We start from the raw sequence: 20,400 nt of genomic DNA, 5'->3' as shown, positions 1-20,400 counted from the left end.
ACATGGTAAACCCAGGCTGCATGTCTTATTGTTGTCGCCGTCGCTGTCGTGCGTACGCAACCACGAGCAATACCGCTAGCCATGATAACCATGAGAAAATCAACTCGTGGGTTTCCTTTTCTTTCCTATATGAATATGGGGCTCTGCTTGGTGGCCCTTTGGGCCTCCGGAGCTCCACTAATAATAATAATAATAATAATAATAATAATAATAATAATAATGAAACTTGCATTCAGTCTTCTATGTTATATGACTTATATCCAATTAGACTCGTCAGTACATGCAACTTCCTTTATCAAAAATTTACAATGACTGTTAATTCAGAGTTATATTAATTTGGTGCCAATCTGTTTTGCTATGCAAGAATTATCCATCTTTCACTAATTAATTGACTCAGGCAATTTTATGGAACTACCGCTATTTTTCAACATTGCTATTTAGTCTCTTCTTATCAAGAATGCGATTTTTTTTGTCAGTGACCGTGTTAAACTGACAGTCTACTACTTGTGCCTGGTTTCCTGTGCCATTGAAGATAACTAGGGCCAGTTCAGAAGTATTTAGCTGACAAATGCCATTTAGGCCGAGTTTCAGCTTGTGTACAAATCAGCTAACTGTATGTACAACACTATGATGATTTTTCAGCTGAATTTTCAGCTGATTTTTCAGCTGAGCATTTATTGGAAGTATAATCATCAGAGATCATCAGAAGTCATCAAATGATCAGCCAGATGCTCAGAGTGGAAGCCAAAATATTTATTTGTCAAAAACCATTCAGCATTATTTAATTTCCTTATATGAATACTGCTGTAACAATAGCTACTTTGATATAAACTCAACATGGATTTAACAGTTTGTTCCAAAAATGAAAATATTAAGTGGTGTTCCACATGTAAGGATAGGTCATAACATACATTTTACATACTTTAGAAGCAGATTCAGAAACTGCCATGACAAAATGTTATAAAAAATATATTGTAAGCTTGTATGCAAAGAGGACATAATTTTAGGAGAAAGTAGTTGCCAAAAACTATATGCTGAAAGGGATAGACTGATATATGTAAAATGTTTAGCTTTATAGGTAGAACGTACAACATAATAATTTACAGTTAGTACAGCAATGTTTTGTAATCAAGTCCAACACTCTTTACAAATAATAAGTAGAGAATTCCCCCAGATCAGAACAGAAGTCAAGCTCAATCTTTACGCGTTTTGTCCCTTTTCTTCCTCTCTCAAATACGCAGTCTCCTTGAATATTCAACGATTTCTCTGTCACGAAGCACCTGTCTTTTCAAATTATTTTTGGTCTTCTTTGCCTCTGAGTGCTTCTGCCATCCGGTGGGTGGCGGGGGGGGGGGGGGGGGGGGAATTGCTACTGTTTCTTCTCTCATCACATGCAGTACACCATTCAATACTTTCATTTTTGGCCCAAACAATTCATCCAAAAAAATTCCAAGTTGAACGTTCGTTATTTTTCTTTCTGTTGTTTTTGAGGAGCTTCCTTCCTCTTCTGTTCTGCATTTTGAATGTTTTCCACTACGTTTCTCTCTGCGTGACCGCGGCCATGTTCTTTCGTCAGGGGATTCTTGTTTTGTCCTGCCTCCTTCTTCGACTTTCCCTTCCGTGAATGACCAGCTGAGTGAAGACTCTCGTCATAGTTGTACTCCTCTAAATCGTCGTTATTTTCCATTGTTAATCAACACCCTTGAGACAAATAAATCTCAGCAAATAATTTCTCGCTTTTCCAAAGTGATGATTCACTGCACTCGCTGCTCTAAGAATGCTGGGAGATCACTTTCTGCATACATTAGCATATTTAACATCAAGTGAGCTTCAGTTTACATAAAGGAAGTGTACTATACGGACATTTCTGTCGTAGTTTCTCAGATAAATTCGTCTGCACTGGACAATCACAAGATTTCTTTACCTTGTGCGGTTCTCCTGAGATAGTGTTAATCGCTAAACGTGGATTTTCGTCATGGGCGGCTTGGTAAGCCTCCGTGAGAGTTTGTTGTTGGCCATTCTCTGCTTTGCGGTGTGGAACGAAGTGATCTCCTCTCACATAAATTCACAAGCTTTATTTGAAGAACCTGTCCTTCCTGAAACCAAGATCAGCATTAAGATGCCAGGGACTAGTCCACAAGAGGTAAGTGTTCTGTTAATCAACGAGATACGTTCGTGACTTGTCGTGCATTTGATTGAGTTGTACATTGCATTCGTTAATCAAACTTTATAATATGCATGCCCGATGTTGTGGTCGGAGGATCGCCTCACCGATTTTAATTGTATCCTCCCTTCGAACATTAAGCTGACGTTTCGCTCGACAAGAAGTCGATTATCTTGTTCTCCAACTAAGACCTATTAGCTTTTCTTATCACTCTAGAAAGTGCGCAAAGATTGAAAACTGAGGAATCGCACTTTTTAACGTGATATTCACATTAAATATTGAATGTGTTTGTCAAATATACGCCACATCTTTGGACCTTAATTAAGCTTAATTCTCGTCATGAAATTGCGAAGTGCTCAACTGTTAGCCTTTTTTTTTCACTTTAGTGTTGTCTCATCGTCCCTTCTTGTTTTTGCCACTTGTCATGTTGTTTTAAAACTTTTAATCTTACAGTTGGGTTTGTACATGGAATCAAATGAATGGTTTGAAATATAAAGAGGCCAGGAAGAAGTTTCTTTATTTAGAGCTCTGGCGACTATTAAAAACCGAATTGTCAATACCAGGGTGAATATCAGTTAGTTCAATATAACCACAATACCCCTCAGAGATAGATGAACCATACCTGGCATTAAAACATGTTACACGTCACTGCTTAGCAACACTTCTTAGCAAACAGCCTCTTTATTTGAGCCCGGTATACAGGCTGGCTCAGTTACTGGGACGAATTTTGTTGTCTGTTCATATGGGAAATTTCAGCCCGGTTGACCGAGACGAAATTCAAGAAACAAAACCTAAATAGTGGAATATAAACTTGTATCATTTACAACTATCGTAGCTTTGTGGACTCTTGCAACTTTACTTGTAAAGGTAATGTACATACTTCTGAATTGGAAACACATACAGGGCAACAATTTTCCCATTTTGGCCATTATGTTGCAAAAGCAAAGCTATTCTGTCTAAAAAGTTTCGTCCTGGTCATCCAGCTGGAGTGTTCATATGGGAAATTCTCATTAAGTTAGTCTAAGTTGTGACATCCTCAGATTACATGTAGGTTTGTGACTGTGGCCAATCTGATCTGGGGCATTTTCCAAAGTACAGGAAAAAAAATATAATTATACATTATAATGACTGCATACTCAAGTTTTTTTTTATCAGTAGTGATAGTTGACAAGAGGCAAAGACCCAAATAAACTGTCAAAGTTGATAAAAACCAAAGAAGATGGAAAACTGACATTGATAGTCTGTTTTTATTAATAATTCAAATTTTAAACATAATGCACCAAAATAGAAAATTAAGGTGCCCCAAATTTCAGTGCTACATGTAGTTACTATTTTATTCAATCGGATAATTTAGGATTTTTGCCCATAGTCAGCCAATGGGTTATAAAAATTTATGTGAATTAAATTACATGTATCTGACATGTTTCAAGTCCAGCACAAAATTCTCCCATTTGTACCTAAATTATGCTGATTGAGACTATTATTAAAAGCTAATAAATATGATACATATTATCAACGGTAATTTATTTTGCAGAGGGACACATATCTTTGTACAGCAGTTCAGCTGTCACCTCACAAACAATACATAGGTATGTAAATAAGTACTGCAGTTTATCATGTTAATCTTGAAAATGCACTCAAGATATGGCTGTATTCAATAGATAATACTTTTGTGTTTTGTGGAAAAGGGTTTAATAAAAAAGATATATTTTTTTGAATAATGTGGCATGTTCTGTTGTATATATTTTAGTTCACTTTGAACCAAGTGCTTCACAGAAGACAGCACATCACATGTTGTTGTATGGTTGTAGTTTACCAGGAGCTCTTCTTTCTAGCTGGTGAGTACAGCTGTATAATAATTATGCAATGTAGAATTCTCTACTCTGTGTATTAGTTAATTAGTATTATTGGTGCTCTATGTATTAGATTACTTGCTCTATGAATTGGGTCATCTTGTCGGGTAGAAGGAAAGTTGGCTAGTGTAGTACTGATTATGACATGTTAGATTTGTGTGGAAGTGATCCAGGTCCTGCAGCTGATAGGGTGATGGTGTCAGTTCCAGCAAATTGTAATGCAAGTGTAACTTGTTGGCTGGTAACCAACTGGTGCTCAATGGACTTAAAGGGGCTAGGTCATGCTATTTTAGGTAATTTTGTTTAATTTTGTTAATTATGAACACTAAACGTCAAATTGGCAGAGCAAAAGTCTTTCATTTGCAAAATCACGGCCACATAACAACTGAGAATGATTTTCCAGCTGTGTAAATGACATTTTCATATAAACTGATATAAATTTGAAAGCAGGTGGGCTGACGTTTTTCAAATTTACCCAAATGCAATCCATTGTAATCCTCTCCAGTTTTGTCCATAGATGTCCCTTCTTGGCTTTCCTGTGTTTTGCTTGAGATCTTCTATAGTTTTGAGCCATTTTTGAGATATTTTAGTTAATTCTATGACCATTTGATCAGTGCTGAAATTACCTAAAATTGCGTGACCTAGCCCCTTTAAGTATCCCATTCAAGAGTAGTAGTTCTACTAATTACCATTTTAGTATGGTAGTTGGTTCATGCTATGCTATAGACACTGGGATTACAACTGTACCTGTGACGGTATGCTCCACTTTCACCTAATGCAGTGTAACCTATAGTTATAATTAATACCCTTGGCTGGGGTTGTTCAAAGCCCAATTAAACTAATCCAGGATTAACATGAATTTTGATTTCAGTTTTGTGACTTTTCGGTGAGGTTTTTCTGTTTAATATATTGTTTGCCCTTGAGTTTTGATCCAGAGTAATCTCAAAGTACACAAAACATAAGCAGTCAAATTTTTTTTATACAAAATAATTAAATACTTTGCTTAACTTTTAATCCTCAGTTAGCATTAACCGGCTTTTGAACAACCCAGTCCTGTACTTTACAGTGTAAAAGTTGAAGCATGTAGAAATTAACAAAAAATAAATTACCAGGTCACCCAACATAATAATCATGAATTTTTTACTATTACCTTGAACATCAGGGATTGTAAAAGTGGACCATACAGGGAATGTGAGGGTTCTCAAAACATTATTTATGCCTGGGCCAAAGATGCACCTGCTAAATTCTTACCCAAAGGTGAGTGAGGTATTCCGTCCTGTATTTATGAAACAAAAAACGTTTTTCTTAATATGTTATATCTTTACTTCAAAAAGTCCCTTCAAGAAGTAATTATGGATCACATTTTGTGTACAAGATACCTACAGTGTACTTGTATTCAATTCTTTGGTAATCTTGTCAGGGGTGTATCTAGGGGGGTCCTGGGGTGCCTGTGACCCCCCCTTTTGTAAGCCTTTCTTAAGCAAACAACCTACAACAGGTGGCAAAAATGACACAACAATCTGGTGAGTACCTTCACTTTAGCACAGTCTGACCCTGCTTTGAAAAGTCCTGGCTACAGTGTACATCCCTGCTTGCTTTGTGTCGTCTTCAGTTTTGTCAGGCATGCACCTGTAGTTTCTTTCAGTCCCTGTTTTGTCTCAAGAACATCAGTGCTTAGCTTAAAGGTTATGTTAAGAATTATGGGATAAAATTATAAATTTTGAATCAGGGTATTGTTGTTAATATATTATTCTATGTCAGATGTCGGATTTGCGGTAGGAGGAAATTCAGGAATTAATTATCTTGTGTTACAAGTGCACTATGCATCTGTGGACTCTTTCCGAGGTAAGATGACCAATATTAATATTAGACAGAAGATATTACATGGTGACGTGAACAATATTTTAAGTAGCACAAACAATATTTTACAAAGGAGCACGACTAGTGAGTAAAATATCATTTTTAACACAAGAAAATAAAATTCATATATTCAAGCCATCATGCAATTTTCTTCTTATTTTATAAACAAACTGACTGTTTGCATAGACAACTGTGTAAAAGCTGGAAAATAATGACGTAATCAATATCGTCACTAGTGAGAATATGGAAAATGTTATACTCAGGGACTAAATGTAGTTTTGTATGAATTTTACAAGTGGTATGTTTTCCAGTAAAACACTGGCATCTAAAACTTAATAAAAAAGTAACCTTCATATGAGTTGAAAATATACATGTATGTTATTACTGATAGGTACATATTAATACATCCATGTTTAAGCCAAATGGAGATGAAATTGTTGCATTAAATTTGATTTTATTATTTGCCATTTTATTAGCTGGGGCTAAAGACTATTCAGGATTTATTCTCCACACCAGCCACCAAAGGTAAATACTGAGACAAGAATGTACTTCTCAGGGCTGCAAATAATTTTTGTTCTCCAGAAAGGACATATGTCCTACTAAGACACCATCTTGGTTGGACAAAACAAATTGTGGTCGGACATCACCAAAAAAAGTAAGATTTACTCACAGTAGATTTTTTTTGTCACTATCGTAACATGATTTACGATGTCTGACCACAGTTGGGATTTCATCAGACATGAGCAAATTTTGGTCAGCCAATGTCCAATGACCGACTGTTATTTGCAGCCCTGCTTCTGGTACATGTAGTTGAAATCATGTACAGTACTGTCATATAATTATAATAATACTACAGAGAGTTATTCTCTATTTAAACAGTCAGATGTGCACTGCTTATATATATGAAGTAGTTACCTCTGGGGAAACTCTAACAGGACTACTTCATAGAAACGTTCATTCAAGGAAGTGTTCATTGAGATCCTTAATTTGTCTCCAGATTGTTGTGGAACATCCTGCTTGTTGTATAGAGGTTTCATTTTTAGTAAATCATTAAAGCTCACTTTTTCCAGTTCTGTCAGACAAAGAGTTTTTTAATTTCACGACAAGCAAGAATTCAACTAGTCACAATGCAGTACTCAGTGATAGGTAAATGCTGCAAACTGGAAGAAAAAGTGATACATCTGCAGACTGGGAAAGGTCCTTACATGTAAATTTGTAACTCACGAAATGGTAGAAAAAATTTTAATATACTAGTATTCTCAGTGAAATGTCATTTATATGCACACTATGGGTAGCACAGGGCTTGACTGAATCTTTCTTAAGCTAAGTGTGTTAATGTATATATGTACCTTGAACAAAAAAATATTGATAATATTCCCCTAAACACAAATTTACCACCCCTGACAGCAACTTGAAGCCTTTTGGGGGTTACATGTACGTGGATCCCCTGAGTTGGACATTTTGTTGGCTGGCTGGTCAGACAGTTGTTGTTGTTTTCTGAATTTAGAGAATACAGTCATTTTGCTCTCGTTTTGTTTTAGCCTTCCCTATGGAGGAGGAATATATCTTCTGTGGGCTTATAGTGGCTCCATTCCACCAGAAACAGCAGGTTAGGTACTTGTACCAAGTTATGAATTCAGATTTCTGCTCTATAAAGACATTCTCGATTGCTTATAAATTGGTGCACTGCTGATGTACAAACAACAATAATTATTTGTCTAACATCAGTATCACCAGTCCTTTTGGGATCACCCAATATACAGTGTATAAGACTTCACATTGTCTAACAATTTCTAGAAAATTAACTGTCCTTACAATCTGCATCAGCCAATGTCAACTTAAAAATTAAACTCTTCTCAGAACCAAAATTTAAAAATAGTAGTTGCAGGGTCCAAGCAATGCAGAAAATTATTATTTAAACCTGAAACAACTAAAGAAGAGTTATTGTCAGTAATAGCCAACAACTTATTGGGATGTATAGTACATGTATAAAGTAATGACTTGTTGTTTTATTTTTTTAGGCATTCATGTTGACATGGCTTGTAAATACAACAAACCAGAAACAATGTTTGCTTTTGCCTACCGCACCCATGCTCATAGACTTGGTAAGTAGTATCAATAGAAAGGTCTAACAAGGCATAAGGAAAGTGATGGTAAGATTCTCTAGCTTTGAAGTATAGGTCAGTACAATAGCAGTTTGAGACAAGGTCTGGCATGTGACACAACTTCATGTCTGATGGGGCTAATAAAAGATGCTATACATGACAACTGGGGGACTGCAATCCACTTTTATGAACATGCCAGGGGTGGATCTAGGGAGGAGGGTGCAGGGGGTGCATAACCCCCCCCCCCCCCCCCAACCCTGAGATGAAGCCTTCTTCTTCGTATTGGCTTTTAAAATTTGTTTACCTCACTAGTCAGTTACGCCATTCTTTAGTGGTGCACCCCCTCCTAAGGGCCGATTTACATGGTACAACTTTGACGCATGTGACAAGCTTATGACAGGCCTACGACATGACTTAGGACCATTTACACATGCACAACATTTTCACTTACAAAATTAAATATGCAAAAGTTTGCACCGGGATTTACAGAGCGAAAGTTCTAACAAATGGTAAACAAATATTTTAGCTGTCCTGCGCTTTGGAAAAACTCTCTAACAAGATGTTTTTCGCTTTAATCTGTTCAGTACTTTTTGAGAAACGACTTCATGTGAATCAGTCAACAACAACTTCATCCGCAATTTCGATGCAAGAAAAACGTCTCCTTTGTCCCCACCTCAGTAGCAGTTTGTCACAAAATATGTCATTTTCTATCAATTCTGACTATGATTGTTGCAGCGTTTTAAAACATGTTTTAAAATCCTACAACAATTTTTTTGACGTACACAACAGTCATAAGCAAGTTGTATGTTTGATTTACATGGAACAATTCATGTCATGGCCTGTCATAAACTTGTCGCATGCGACAAAGTCGTATTGTGTAAATCGGCCCTAAGAAAAATCCTGGATCTGCCCCTGCATGCTATTAAGACCAACCTTGTATGCCTCTTTTACTCTGACAATGGTATTAGTCAAAATATTTCAATTTTTTCAACTAAGTTTTGTCATTTGTTGTCTCAATATTCTTACACAATGAACACACTCAGATTGTTGTTCAGGCTCTAAGTAACTGAATCTCTGTGATTATTTACTTAATAAGTTCAAAGAACTAAAGAGGGTGAACTGCAATTGGATGGCAGCAGCAAATAACTAATTAAATAACTACTGTCAGTGTCATCAATCTCTATACATTCCTTGCTATTTCAGCCAAGGTAATAACAGGTTACCGGGTCCGTAGTGGTGTTTGGACTTTGCTTGGCAAGGGAGACCCTCAGGCGCCACAGGTAATGGACATATAATTTGCTTCATTCAAACATTGGAATGCTTGATTTTTCTTTTCTCATTGATGGACTCTTGCTACACTTCCTAGTAGGTCATGGCACAAGACCTTTTATTGCTATTCTTTGAGAAGTGATTATGAGGATGTCACACAACACTCCAAAAAACGCCTGCAGAGGAGACTAGGGTTGTTTATGTGGCCAAAAGGAATTATTGCTTAAGTTGCACATTTGAAGTGTTGACACCATGCTCTTTGAATCTATCAGCCTTCTGCTGTTTGTGAACTGTCTTCATTGAAAATAAAAGCATGATATGAGTCAGCTCCTTCAGCTGTTACACTACATGTACTTTCTAATCATTACTATTTTTGTGGTGATTTTTCAGGCATTTTATCCAATGGACAAGACGTATGACATAAAGAAAGGAGACATCTTGGTGAGATTAAACTCTGGTTTTATCTAAATTTCCTATTTCACATCACCTTATTTGTTAATATATTTTTTTTTTTGGCTTATCGATTCTGTTCTGCCTTTTTTTTTTTTTTTCCATTTCAGGTTGCACGTTGCACATATGATTCGAGAGGTCATAACTTACATGGTGTTGTTCATATGGGGTAAGTGTGTGACCTACATATAATGAAAATGAGAGTGTCTACAGACAATGAAAGAGATTGACAAGCATCTACAGGTCTGATGTCAAAACCATATTCTCATAACTGACAAAACAGAAATGTATGGGACTAAATAAGGAGAATTTTAACATCGTGAAGTAGCTGAAACTGAAATGGTTGACACTGACAGGGGAAAATGTGAGTAGTACAAGTTACGTTCCACATACTTAGAATTTATTATTTTTTTCCCATTAAATTTTCAGGTCATCAGGCCACGATGAAATGTGCAATTTTTACATCATGTACTACAGTAATGCAGACCGCCTGGAATATTCTGGTGGAGATTGTGGAGAGCAGGACCATCCAGAAATTTTTAAGCATTTTCCAAGTGGATCTGACACACCCTTGGTTCATTCGTCCAACTCCAAAGCTTCATCAGATCAAGCCACCAGCCCTGTACATAGCTCTGCAGTAACTCCTGAAGAACAAAGCACCCAGGCAACCGTTTATGTTCAAGTATCAAGTGATTCAAAAAGTCGTGACAGAAACCATGGAATGGATATTTCTGATTTGGAGTTTGGTAAGAAGGAATCACCGAAGTCAAGTACCAAATCAAACCAAGATATGGTTTTCGTGGAAGTTTCCAAGGGAATGGTTTCTTCTAGCAAAGAAATGCAGCCTGTTCTTCCTTCTGTGACTCCAACATCTGAACCAGATGATCCTGTTACACAAGCTAGAGATAATGAGGAACATATCCCGGAGCTCCATGTTGTGTCTGATTGGCCAAGCTTAACAGCAATAGAAACGTCTAAACTGGGACAAGTTACAGGAGTTTCACTTGATTCCAAGGGACAAGTTATTGTGTTTCATCGTGCCAGCAGAATATGGGACGAGAAGTATGTCACACAACTACACTTGTTACTTCTGTCACGGTTCAATCTCAGTTACCAGTATACTTCATGAGTTCATGTATGCTCGTAATTGTATGCTCGTAATGGTTTTTGACCAGCTTATACCAAGGAATGCTTATAACTGGTATAAAACAATCGTTTTTGATTAAAACAGTCATACCATTGTGTCTTGCAACTGGATAGCATTATTATACACGTAAAGCATGTATGCAACAGTAACAACATATGCATGCACATATATAACAACAGTGTAGACTTAATGTGAAATTCATTGTTTACAGAGGAGCTTAAATCATTCAAATTTGCCATATTATTGTAAAGGACAAGCAACACTTGTATGTTAAATCCTTCAGATTCTTATACGTAGAACTCTCATTTCACTTCACAGCACATTTGATTCTGCTGACGTTTTCCGCAATGCTGATACTGTTGGCACCATCAAAGAACACACTGTGTGGATCTTGGATTCTGTGAGTGGGAAAGTAAAAGGATTTTGGGGCAGGGACATGTAAGTGAGCGATTTTATACCAGTTCTGAAACAATTATGTCAAACTCAAAGTAACTTTTTTTGAGGTTTCAACATTGCCATTTTCAATCTCGCATTGCGCCATCCCGCTCCTGTCATCCCGCGTCCCGCCTTCATTTTCTCTCATCCCGCACCCCGCCAAACCTATGTTGGACCGTTTTTTGAGCTCATCCAAAAAGCGTTTAACTCAGGTTTTTTGGTGCAATACTGACTTGATGTTTTCCTGTTTGTGACTGTTAATATGTTATTTTATGCTGCTTTAGGTTTTATTTGCCTCATGGGCTAACAGTTGATCATGAAGACAATTTGTGGCTGACTGATGTTGGCAGCCACCAGGTTTGTGAAGTGGTTCTATTTCTGTGTACTGTGCTCTACATCTACTTTAACACTCTTCAAGTTTTACACTATCAAGAAGAGATTTAGCAGTATAAAAGAGACTACTGTGAACTGTATTTTTCAAACATTTTTCCTCTGTGAAACTGCTGCCGTAGCAAGTGCAGTTTGCATGTATGTTCAATCATTAGTCATGGCTGGCCTGCAAACATGAATACTGTGCCGACTACTGTAAATCTACAACGGAGTTGCTGTTCTCGCGTGACGTTTTTCTTTAACGCGTGTACATGTACGCTATTTGAAACAAGACACAACAGACTTCTTTTGTCGCGTTCCCATTTTAGCCTTGCAAGAACGACGCATTTGAATTAATCCCAACAATTCCATACTGGGTAGCTATTAAGAGATTCGTGCAGTTGTCCCTGATAAGTCGTTAAGTGTGCGCAGAAAGTCATGGCCACGCATCTTGGATGTTTCTCGCGCCTAGGATGAAGTCGGTGCTCAACAGAATACGAGTGTTTGCGCAGGATAGCTAAATATGACTTTTTCATCGGGTTGACAAAACTTCCTAAAACATCTATAATGAAATGATTCAGCCAATTTCAATCTATGCTTAACGAAACAACTTTTTAAAAAAGAAACCTCATGGAACGTTTTTTGCACATGGAAAATGGTATTAAAATCAATTCTAGAACCAATTTACCGTTCAGATGTGTTCGTTCTTTTGCAGGTATTCAAGTTCTCACCTCTAGGAAGCAACACCCAGCGTCTGTTGGCATTAGGAGACAAGCTTGTACCAGGCTCTGGCAGTTCACGATTCTGTAAACCCACATCTGTTGCTGTGGACAGGAGCGGAGAGTTTTTTGTAGCAGATGGGTACGTTAGATCGGAAAATGCTGTCATTTTACGTTTCCTTGATAGAGGGTTGACCCTCAGCTAAAAACCTCAGTTACTATGGTTACAGTTGATGTATCATCATGCGGCATCGTCATCACCATCATCACGACAAGTCGTTATTTTACTTGATTCTTGTGATAATCATCGTATTTTTTTGCTCAACAGCTATTGTAATTCTCGTATTTTGAAGTTTTCTGCCACCGGAAAGCTTCTGAGTTCATGGGGTGAAGAATCTGACACTAGACGAGGTACCGATATTTTTCCATGCACAACGTCTTCATTTTTTCTCTCATCTTGCTCTGTCTTTATAGTTTGTGTTATACAGTGTAACAACAACTGGCTTTGACCGCTGGATACAGTGCAACGCCGTTAACCGGTCACCAGCTGGCCACAAAAATCTGGCCGTATTAAGGGATGACCGTATTAAATGGGTTCTTAAACTAGAAAATGACTGACTGAGCTTTTGTTTGGGCCAGAATAAAGTGGCCGTGTTAAAGAGGTGGCTGTATTAACGGGGTGGCCGTAAGACGGGAGTTCCACTGCACTTTTAACGTTTCAAACTTGCCTATACGCCAATTTCTTCTGTCAAATATTTCATAACTATAGGAACTGAAGTAACACTTGCACGTTGCCTTTCTTTAGAGGGGTTTTGCATTGACTTTCGTATAAACCAAAAAACAAAGTAATCACTCTGGTCAATCACGAAGGAAACAGGAAATTCAGTGAACCAATCAAAATACAAAGTAATTTCGTGTAGTTAACGTAAAGCGCGGGAAAATGCATGCGGGTGAGTGACGATTGGTTTTAGTTTTACTTGTGATTGGATGAAAAGGTGCCTCGAATTTTTGTTGGCCAATCGTGTAGCGCAGAATTGCTAAACCAATTGCTTTTCGACACTGAAGTGAAAAGCGCTCTAAACGGTAATAAATCAGGTCATTTCGTTTAAATTTATGAAACAAGACGATCTGAATTATGGAAAGCAATACACTAAGGAACAAGAATTTTGGAAAAATTTGCTGGAATCAAAACAAAAATCTCATTAACCGGTGTTACTGTTTTCCCAGGTTCCCTCGCTCCCGGCTCGTTCTTAGTTCCCCACAGTCTTGCTCTGGACCAAGCAAATCACACTCTGTATGTTGCTGACAGAGAGAATGGCCGTGTGCAATCATTTAATTCAATCTCTGGAACCTTCTTGGACGAAATCAAGTTACCGGCGTTTGGAGGAGTTGTTTATGCAGTGGCTTACAGTCAGAATGCACGTGAGTTGTTTATCATATATGTGTTTTGAATTCGGTAGATTCAATTATTTGATTTGATGTGTTTCTGTTGTTGTATCTCGGCTCAGAGGGTGGAGTCTTGTACGTTGTGAACGGGCCAAATCGGGATCAAGATTTGTATGTGCCCATACAGGGGTTCACTATCAGGATTTCAGACAAAGCCGTCTTACAAACATGGCCCTCGAATACCGATCAGGTAACGACGTAATATTCGATGGAATTTGCCTTTGTCATTCTTCTCAAGTGTTGTTGTTGTTTTTTGTTTGTTTGTTTGCTTGTTTTATTTGCTACTAACGGCTTGTTAAAGCAAAATGTAGTTGTAGCTTTTTGTTCCCATTCCTGCTTAAGTGACAACTCAGACTTCTGAGACTTCAGCTTTTTAAGTAGCTCGGTCACGGTATTTTGAGTTACTTTGGACACGTACAAAAGTACCTTTAACTTGAAAGAAACCTTAGAATAATGGTTTACTTCGATAGAAAAACACTAACGAGATAATAATAAACCATGACCGAACAAGGATGGTTAAGGATGGAGAAGATTGGCAAGGATTACAAATGACGAATTTGATAAATTTAGGCTGACCTTTTCAAGGTGCGTAAACCGTTGCTCGTGGTTGTGGTTTGCGAAGGCATTTCGTGCTTAACTGTTGATCTGCTCTGTTTGTTCTGTACAGGCTCTGTCCCAACCCCATGACCTGGTTTCCTCTGTTGATGGAAGTGATGTTTTTGTAGTGGAGATTGGTCCGAACAGACTTTGGAAACTGTCCTCCAAACCACCAACCGGTTCGTTCTTATTTAAACTGTAACTTTTGTTACTCAACATTAGTGCGTAACGGTTATAGATCTGTGAAGATGTGGGAGTAAGGCATAAAATCTAACATCGGTTACAGAAAAAAACCCGCTTGTGAGAACCTACATTTTTTGAAGTCTGGCAAAATAGGTTCTTGTATTTTGGGGTACCTATTAGCAATTTAGGCTAAGCAGCAGAGATATATACATAGTTGTTGATTACCAGAAATATAAATAAATTTGGGTGTGTTCGTGACATGTAAATACAAAATATTTATTCACAACTGTATCAAGTTAAGCCTTTTGCAACTGATTACGGGATGTTTGTAGGCCCTTTGCAGCTAAGTCATCACGTGACCTACTTTTCATAAACTTATGGGCTATAACTTAACGAATGCCAGAAATGGAAAAAGCATGTCAAAAATATCAAAATTACCAAGTTTGAGGCCCCTGGCATTAAAGAATGAGATTTTAAGACGGTTTGAATCTTTAAACGATTAAGAAGATTTGTGTGGAAAAAGTTGTGGGAGAGCAACATTTTCCATACAAATCCTCTAAATTTTCCGAGAATTCAAACTGTAGTGTCAACTTACTTTTTAATGCCAGGGGCCTCAAACTTGGCCATTTTGGTATTTTCGATATGTTCCTTCCACTTCTGGCATTCTTTAAGTTACAGCCCGTAATATAGAATTTTTCTAGGGAAAATTTGGTCACGTGACCCCAGCTGCAAAGGGCCCATTATGTGGCGTTGCTTATATAACAAGAATTCATAATTTAGATGAAACCCACATATAAGAACGTGCTTGATCTTGCTTGGCCAAACAGGTTCTCATATTTTGGGGTTTTAAAATGGCACATTTCTGCCAACAGGTTTTTAAACCACTTGGTTCTTACATGCGGGTTTTTACGGTATTAGCCGAATTGACAGTCCTGAAACGGCGTAAAACTTACAGGTTTTTCAGACCGTGACACGAAGGAAAATGGGTTGAGTCAAGCCTTCATGTTCTAAATACTTTGTTTTATTGACAGATTCCTCGAGTGCAGGTGCTGCAACTACTCCATTGGCCACTGTACCCGTTTTAACCAGCGAACAGATTAATGAAGGTAGTCACCAGACTCCCATGGGTAAATCACCTGACCAAGCTGTGGACAGTAAAGACGTCAATTCTAAACAGGATGGCGATGAAAACAAGCCCGATATAGACACGTCTAGTCACCAAGATTCCGCTGGTACAGACCAAGCTGTAATGACTGAATACAGTGGAGATGGAAACAGGTCTCCCAGCAGTCCTTCATATCACCAAAATTCTACTGGTCTGGGTGAAGTTAATGATACTGGAATCGAAGAACCTTCAAAGAAGAGCGTTATTACTTGGGTCAATGTTACTGACCAGTCGCGCTTCATCCCAAAAGGAACAGGCACAGGTAAAAACAGCTCTATCAGTGGACCGCAAGAAGACTCCGTGGACGGTAGTAACAGTGATAATATAACCGCTGGAATAATCCCTGCACTCATCATTCTGTCAGTTTTAGCTGTACCTATCGTTTTCCTGCTTATCATCAGCATTACACTGCGCCTGCGCGCCTACCACCGAGACAAACACAGCCAAATGAATGGTTTCCATGGTAGCCGAAAAAATCTGTCAGTGGGGAGGACACGGGGCTGGTGGTCATACATGAACTGTTGTGACAGACAGAAGTACAAGTTTAATAGAGTCACGCTACAGGACTTCTACAGTGATTCTGACAGCGATGGGGTTTAAAAGCCTCTCACTGGTGATTCTGGACTTATAAATGGAGGTTTCGTCCCTTGTCAGGCTTAAGAAGGACTTAGAAGCTAAATAATGGTAGTTAAATGACAATACAAGAGTAATTGTAAATGTTTTCTCGTTAACAAGCGAGAAACAAGAAATTGGGACATATTATACTCCTTTCCGTCACTTTATCAACATAGTTCGTCAGTATTAGTCAAAGTAAGATTTTCTCATTCGGCAAATTGACCGACCAAAGACCTATTGACCAACCGGCAATCATGATCCAGAATCCACGCCCAACAGCTTTATAGGGGTTCATCAAAAACGGGGGATCAGCCATGACCAAGTAAGTTATATCTGAGGGAACGGTGGCTGTAAGGAATTCAAGTGGTATCGTTTAATTCAGTATTTTTAACTAACTTGTAACAAATTCCATAGTGTTTGTAGTGGAAGGCAACCTTTTCAAACACATTTTGGGGGGTATCGCGTTCTTGGTTTTTAAAACTTGCATTAAAATACGGTTGTAAGTTGATATGGGCGTGTGTATTCTCTCTGTTAGGTTGTCAGTGTCAGTCCAGTACTTAAGCAATGACCACACAGTTATTAGACTGTAGTAGTAGTACTAGTTCATAAGTTCTGTATGAACAAGTTTTTCACTTGTCCGAATTATTTTTGGTGAAGTAGTTTTGCATTGTCTGTCAATGTGATCACCTCGGATCATTCACGAAGAGAAGAAACTCGCATGCAGCCCGTGCCAAGCGCAGGAAAACCCGCGTAACATGAGAGTATGTTTGCTTGTAATTGGTTAGCGTGTGTAGCACGAGCGCTATAATTCAATTACAGAACACAAACGAAAAGCTAAAGCAAAATACATAGTTGAGTTTGATAGTCAATCAAAATTGCTGTAGAGGACGTAATTCATTCTGAAATGTTGTATAGTCTACTTTCTGTAATACGTAGGCACTCCAAACTAAATGGCTTGGCCAGCTTGGGAGGGTAAAAGCAAATCTATGCAGTAATTTCACGAGTTCGTCCAAAGTGTCTGCCGCAAAGGGGAGTTGCCGCATTCGATAAATTGTAATATTGTCAATTAGCACGTTGTTTCTTTACCTGTAATTCAGTTTTTTGATTAAGATTTTTGTAACCAAAAAAAATTCTTTTTCACTAGTGATGCAAGCACAAGGGTCTACGCAAACAAAAACCAAAACCGAAGGTGAAAACATTTCAGCAGGAACGTTCAAAGATCTCAAATGTTCGAAGTGTTTTTATTCTTGTGGCTGTACTTGCGTTGCTGAGTGTTTGCGTGGACTCTTGCGCTTGAAACCAGAATTAACAGTTGTTTACCTTAACAAAAAGTCAACGCAATAAACATGGTAAAACATGTCTTATTTTATTAATAAAACATTCTTTATAGAGTTGCTGTGTTGTCTGTTGAGGTCTCCTGGTTAAGTTGTAAGCGGTTAATTGGTCTCGTTCCCAAACAGCGATCTGGGAACTATGACTTTTACATCCAAGGAGATTGCACGTGTTATTCACGTGAACAGAAGATATGCGAATTAACAAACTGACGTCAGTTTGTTTTTTTACAATAACAACACCTCAAAATGGTCAAATGCCGGGAATAAATGAGGGCAAAAGACGCCGTAAACTTGCCGTAAATAAAGATAAGTGAATTTTATTCAAAATGACGCGAACATTGTCAATAGCTTTTCTCGCTTTTTGATTGGCTACTTAAAAAAGTCCATAAAATCTCATTGGTTAAAAAGTTGACAGTTTGACAGCTGAAAGTTGAACTTGAAAGCTTGCATAAATTAAAATTTTATCCGTCTGTACTCTTATTGATGATAAAAATGCCAATCAGCGCACGAGAAATGAGTTATTGTAAAAAGGCTGTTTGACTGTGAAATACCGCAGAGCCGTGTCTCCTGAAAAAGGCCTGCTCGCCTTCAGTTGCCTTAAGTCACTATCGGTTAAATTTCAACATCCATAGCTTAGAACCATTTGTAACTGGTCAGCTAATCTTTTTTCGGAGCATAAATGAAGACATTATTTTAAAACCTTAAAAGGTATGAAGACGAATTTTACACGAAATTAAACAATTGACTTTCACAGAGATCTCAGCCTATTTAATGAAAGGCGAGCGTGTATACCACTCCAAAGCGCTGCATAACTAGTAGGTTGTTGAAACAAGTTTTCATCGGATTTTACAGAGCGCAGCAATATATATGTAAATGATTAAATTTGTTTGTCTCCAAATAGACCCCTGCTAGGAGAAACAAATGGAATCGATACGAAGAATTGACAGGCTGGAGAAGCGAGAGCGGTGTTACTCCTACCCTTAACTTCGTAATATATTCAATGTTCAAAATGTTGAAATACTGGTCGTGGAAAGTTGGGCTTTTGCAACTTTAAAGGGTGGTACACCTTCGTTATGAAATACGACGTAGTTATTGACTTTTATGGAAGCATGGCTTTTCGTGCTTGACTCGCTGATTCCATATGGGTTTACCGTTATCTGTATTGTCCACTGTGGTTTTCTGGTACACCAACCGTTTGAGAGCTATCGGGACTTGCTCTGCTGCGAGCGAGAAAGAAGATCACCAAAATGATCCTTACTGTAACAGTGCTTTATGCTTTTTTCTGCACTCCAGTTGTTGTGTTATTTCATTTCGCACTATGGAATTCCCAACATCAGCTACGGCTCAGTCGCGTATAACAATTCCGTAGTGTTTGTCTGCCTCAATTCCTCTGTTATTCTCAGTTATTGCCAGTGTCTCCACGTAGGCAAAACCAAACTCATTCTTTACTTGCACAACAAAGCTTGTTTGGCAGAGGCTCTGAAGCGTCGACTTTGAAGAGTGTACACAAAGGAAAATTAGCGATGTGGAAAATTAGTGTTAACGTAAACTCGTCAGTGCCCTTTTCTGCCTTGTTCCACTACAGCACAGTTTGAAACATTATGCCACAATGATCAACGAGAAAAATTGCTATTATTTCCTATGTCAACTTTAAGCAAATAACCTTAAAAGCTTCAGTCTGAATTCAGAGCAACTGAATACACAACGCAAGAGACATCTTTTGGTGAAGGTACTGACAAGTGATTAGCCTCTTCCAGGCGTTCAGGTAGTTGGAGCGCAGCGCGAAAAACGGCGAGAGAGAAAAAATAAGGGAGAAGTGCGGCGAGAGAAAGCGAAAGAAAGCCGCGCTTCTCTTTAATCTTTTCGCTTGCCGTTTTTCGCGCTGCGCCCCAACTAACTAAATGCCTGGAAGAGGCTAACTAGTGATAAACATTATGAAACCTAATTAATTATTTTATGTTGGCACATTGTCTGGTTCTACTACCTGTTCAACCACGGGCTGTCCAGCTTGGGTTGACTTATTGCTTATTGGACCAATTGAATAGTTATCTGAATGGCATTTTAGCATTGCTGTGTAAGTACTTGAGCTAGTGATTTCAATAAATTGAAGACTGTTTTCCTGAATTTCTCAATAAGAAAAATGCAGTGAGAGGACTAGCTTGAAACCAACGGTATCACAATTTAGACCGAGATTAGATGTCTTAATTTTTAAAACAAAACAGACCTTACTTCATTATCAGCATGTTACAAAATATTTACATGGCTATTTAATTGGCAGACAAGCCAGGTGCCGATAGAGCCACCCTGCTTAAATAAAGTTGACTTTACTTTACGAAAATTAAAATCCTGAGTTTATTTATTTCAGTTCCGATAATTGGAGGTGCCCCGTGCCCACCGAACAATTAACACATTCCTCGAATTTTGCAATTTGTCTGCTCTCTCCTGCACGGTCTTTCATTTGCACTATGTATTGGTTCAAATCTATCACCTGTTATCTAATTTTTTGTCTTCTTTTCAGAATGCCAACTATTGCCATTATCACGTTAGCTGTTAGGAATATATACCGGAGATTAATTAATTAATTTTTCACAGCTTTAATGTTCCGCTACTTTAATAGAAAGCTCATGAAATTGGAAAAAGAATCAGCTTTGCGCTGTATAGTCTCGCCTCCACGACTTAATTCCCACCT

At 38.1% G+C, this 20,400-nt stretch overlaps 1 protein-coding gene across 1 annotated transcript; it reads left to right on the top strand.

Annotated features, from left to right (window-relative positions):
• Positions 1 to 1,463: 1,463 nt before the first annotated feature.
• Positions 1,464 to 18,518, top strand: LOC145502484 (peptidyl-glycine alpha-amidating monooxygenase B-like). Its single transcript, XM_081481806.1, has 20 exons — positions 1,464 to 2,143; positions 3,699 to 3,753; positions 3,915 to 4,002; positions 5,180 to 5,274; positions 5,779 to 5,862; positions 6,354 to 6,402; positions 7,419 to 7,486; positions 7,899 to 7,982; positions 9,186 to 9,262; positions 9,642 to 9,692; positions 9,812 to 9,870; positions 10,131 to 10,763; positions 11,167 to 11,286; positions 11,568 to 11,640; positions 12,368 to 12,513; positions 12,700 to 12,782; positions 13,599 to 13,793; positions 13,880 to 14,007; positions 14,485 to 14,593; positions 15,629 to 18,518. The coding sequence occupies exons 1-20, from the start codon at positions 1,976 to 1,978 to the stop codon at positions 16,360 to 16,362; spliced, it is 3,099 nt and encodes a 1,032-aa protein (XP_081337932.1). The 5' UTR covers positions 1,464 to 1,975; the 3' UTR covers positions 16,363 to 18,518.
• The last annotated feature ends 1,882 nt before the right edge of the window (positions 18,519 to 20,400 follow it).

This window comes from Orbicella franksi, chromosome 1 (genome assembly GCF_964199315.1).
Source record: "Orbicella franksi chromosome 1, jaOrbFran1.1, whole genome shotgun sequence".
In the NCBI taxonomy this organism is placed as follows: Eukaryota; Metazoa; Cnidaria; class Anthozoa; order Scleractinia; family Merulinidae; genus Orbicella; species Orbicella franksi.
Note: the sequence above shows the minus strand (reverse complement) of the source record. Positions and strands in the feature narration are given on the sequence as shown.

Coding starts and splice junctions, on each gene's coding strand:
- LOC145502484 (XM_081481806.1), top strand. CDS start 1,976: ATGGGCGGCTTGGTAAGCCTCCGTGAGAGTTTGTTGTTGGCCATTCTC. Junction 9,263..9,641: donor GAGACCCTCAGGCGCCACAG/GTAATGGACATA, acceptor GTGATTTTTCAG/GCATTTTATCCAATGGACAA. Junction 9,871..10,130: donor CATGGTGTTGTTCATATGGG/GTAAGTGTGTGA, acceptor TTAAATTTTCAG/GTCATCAGGCCACGATGAAA.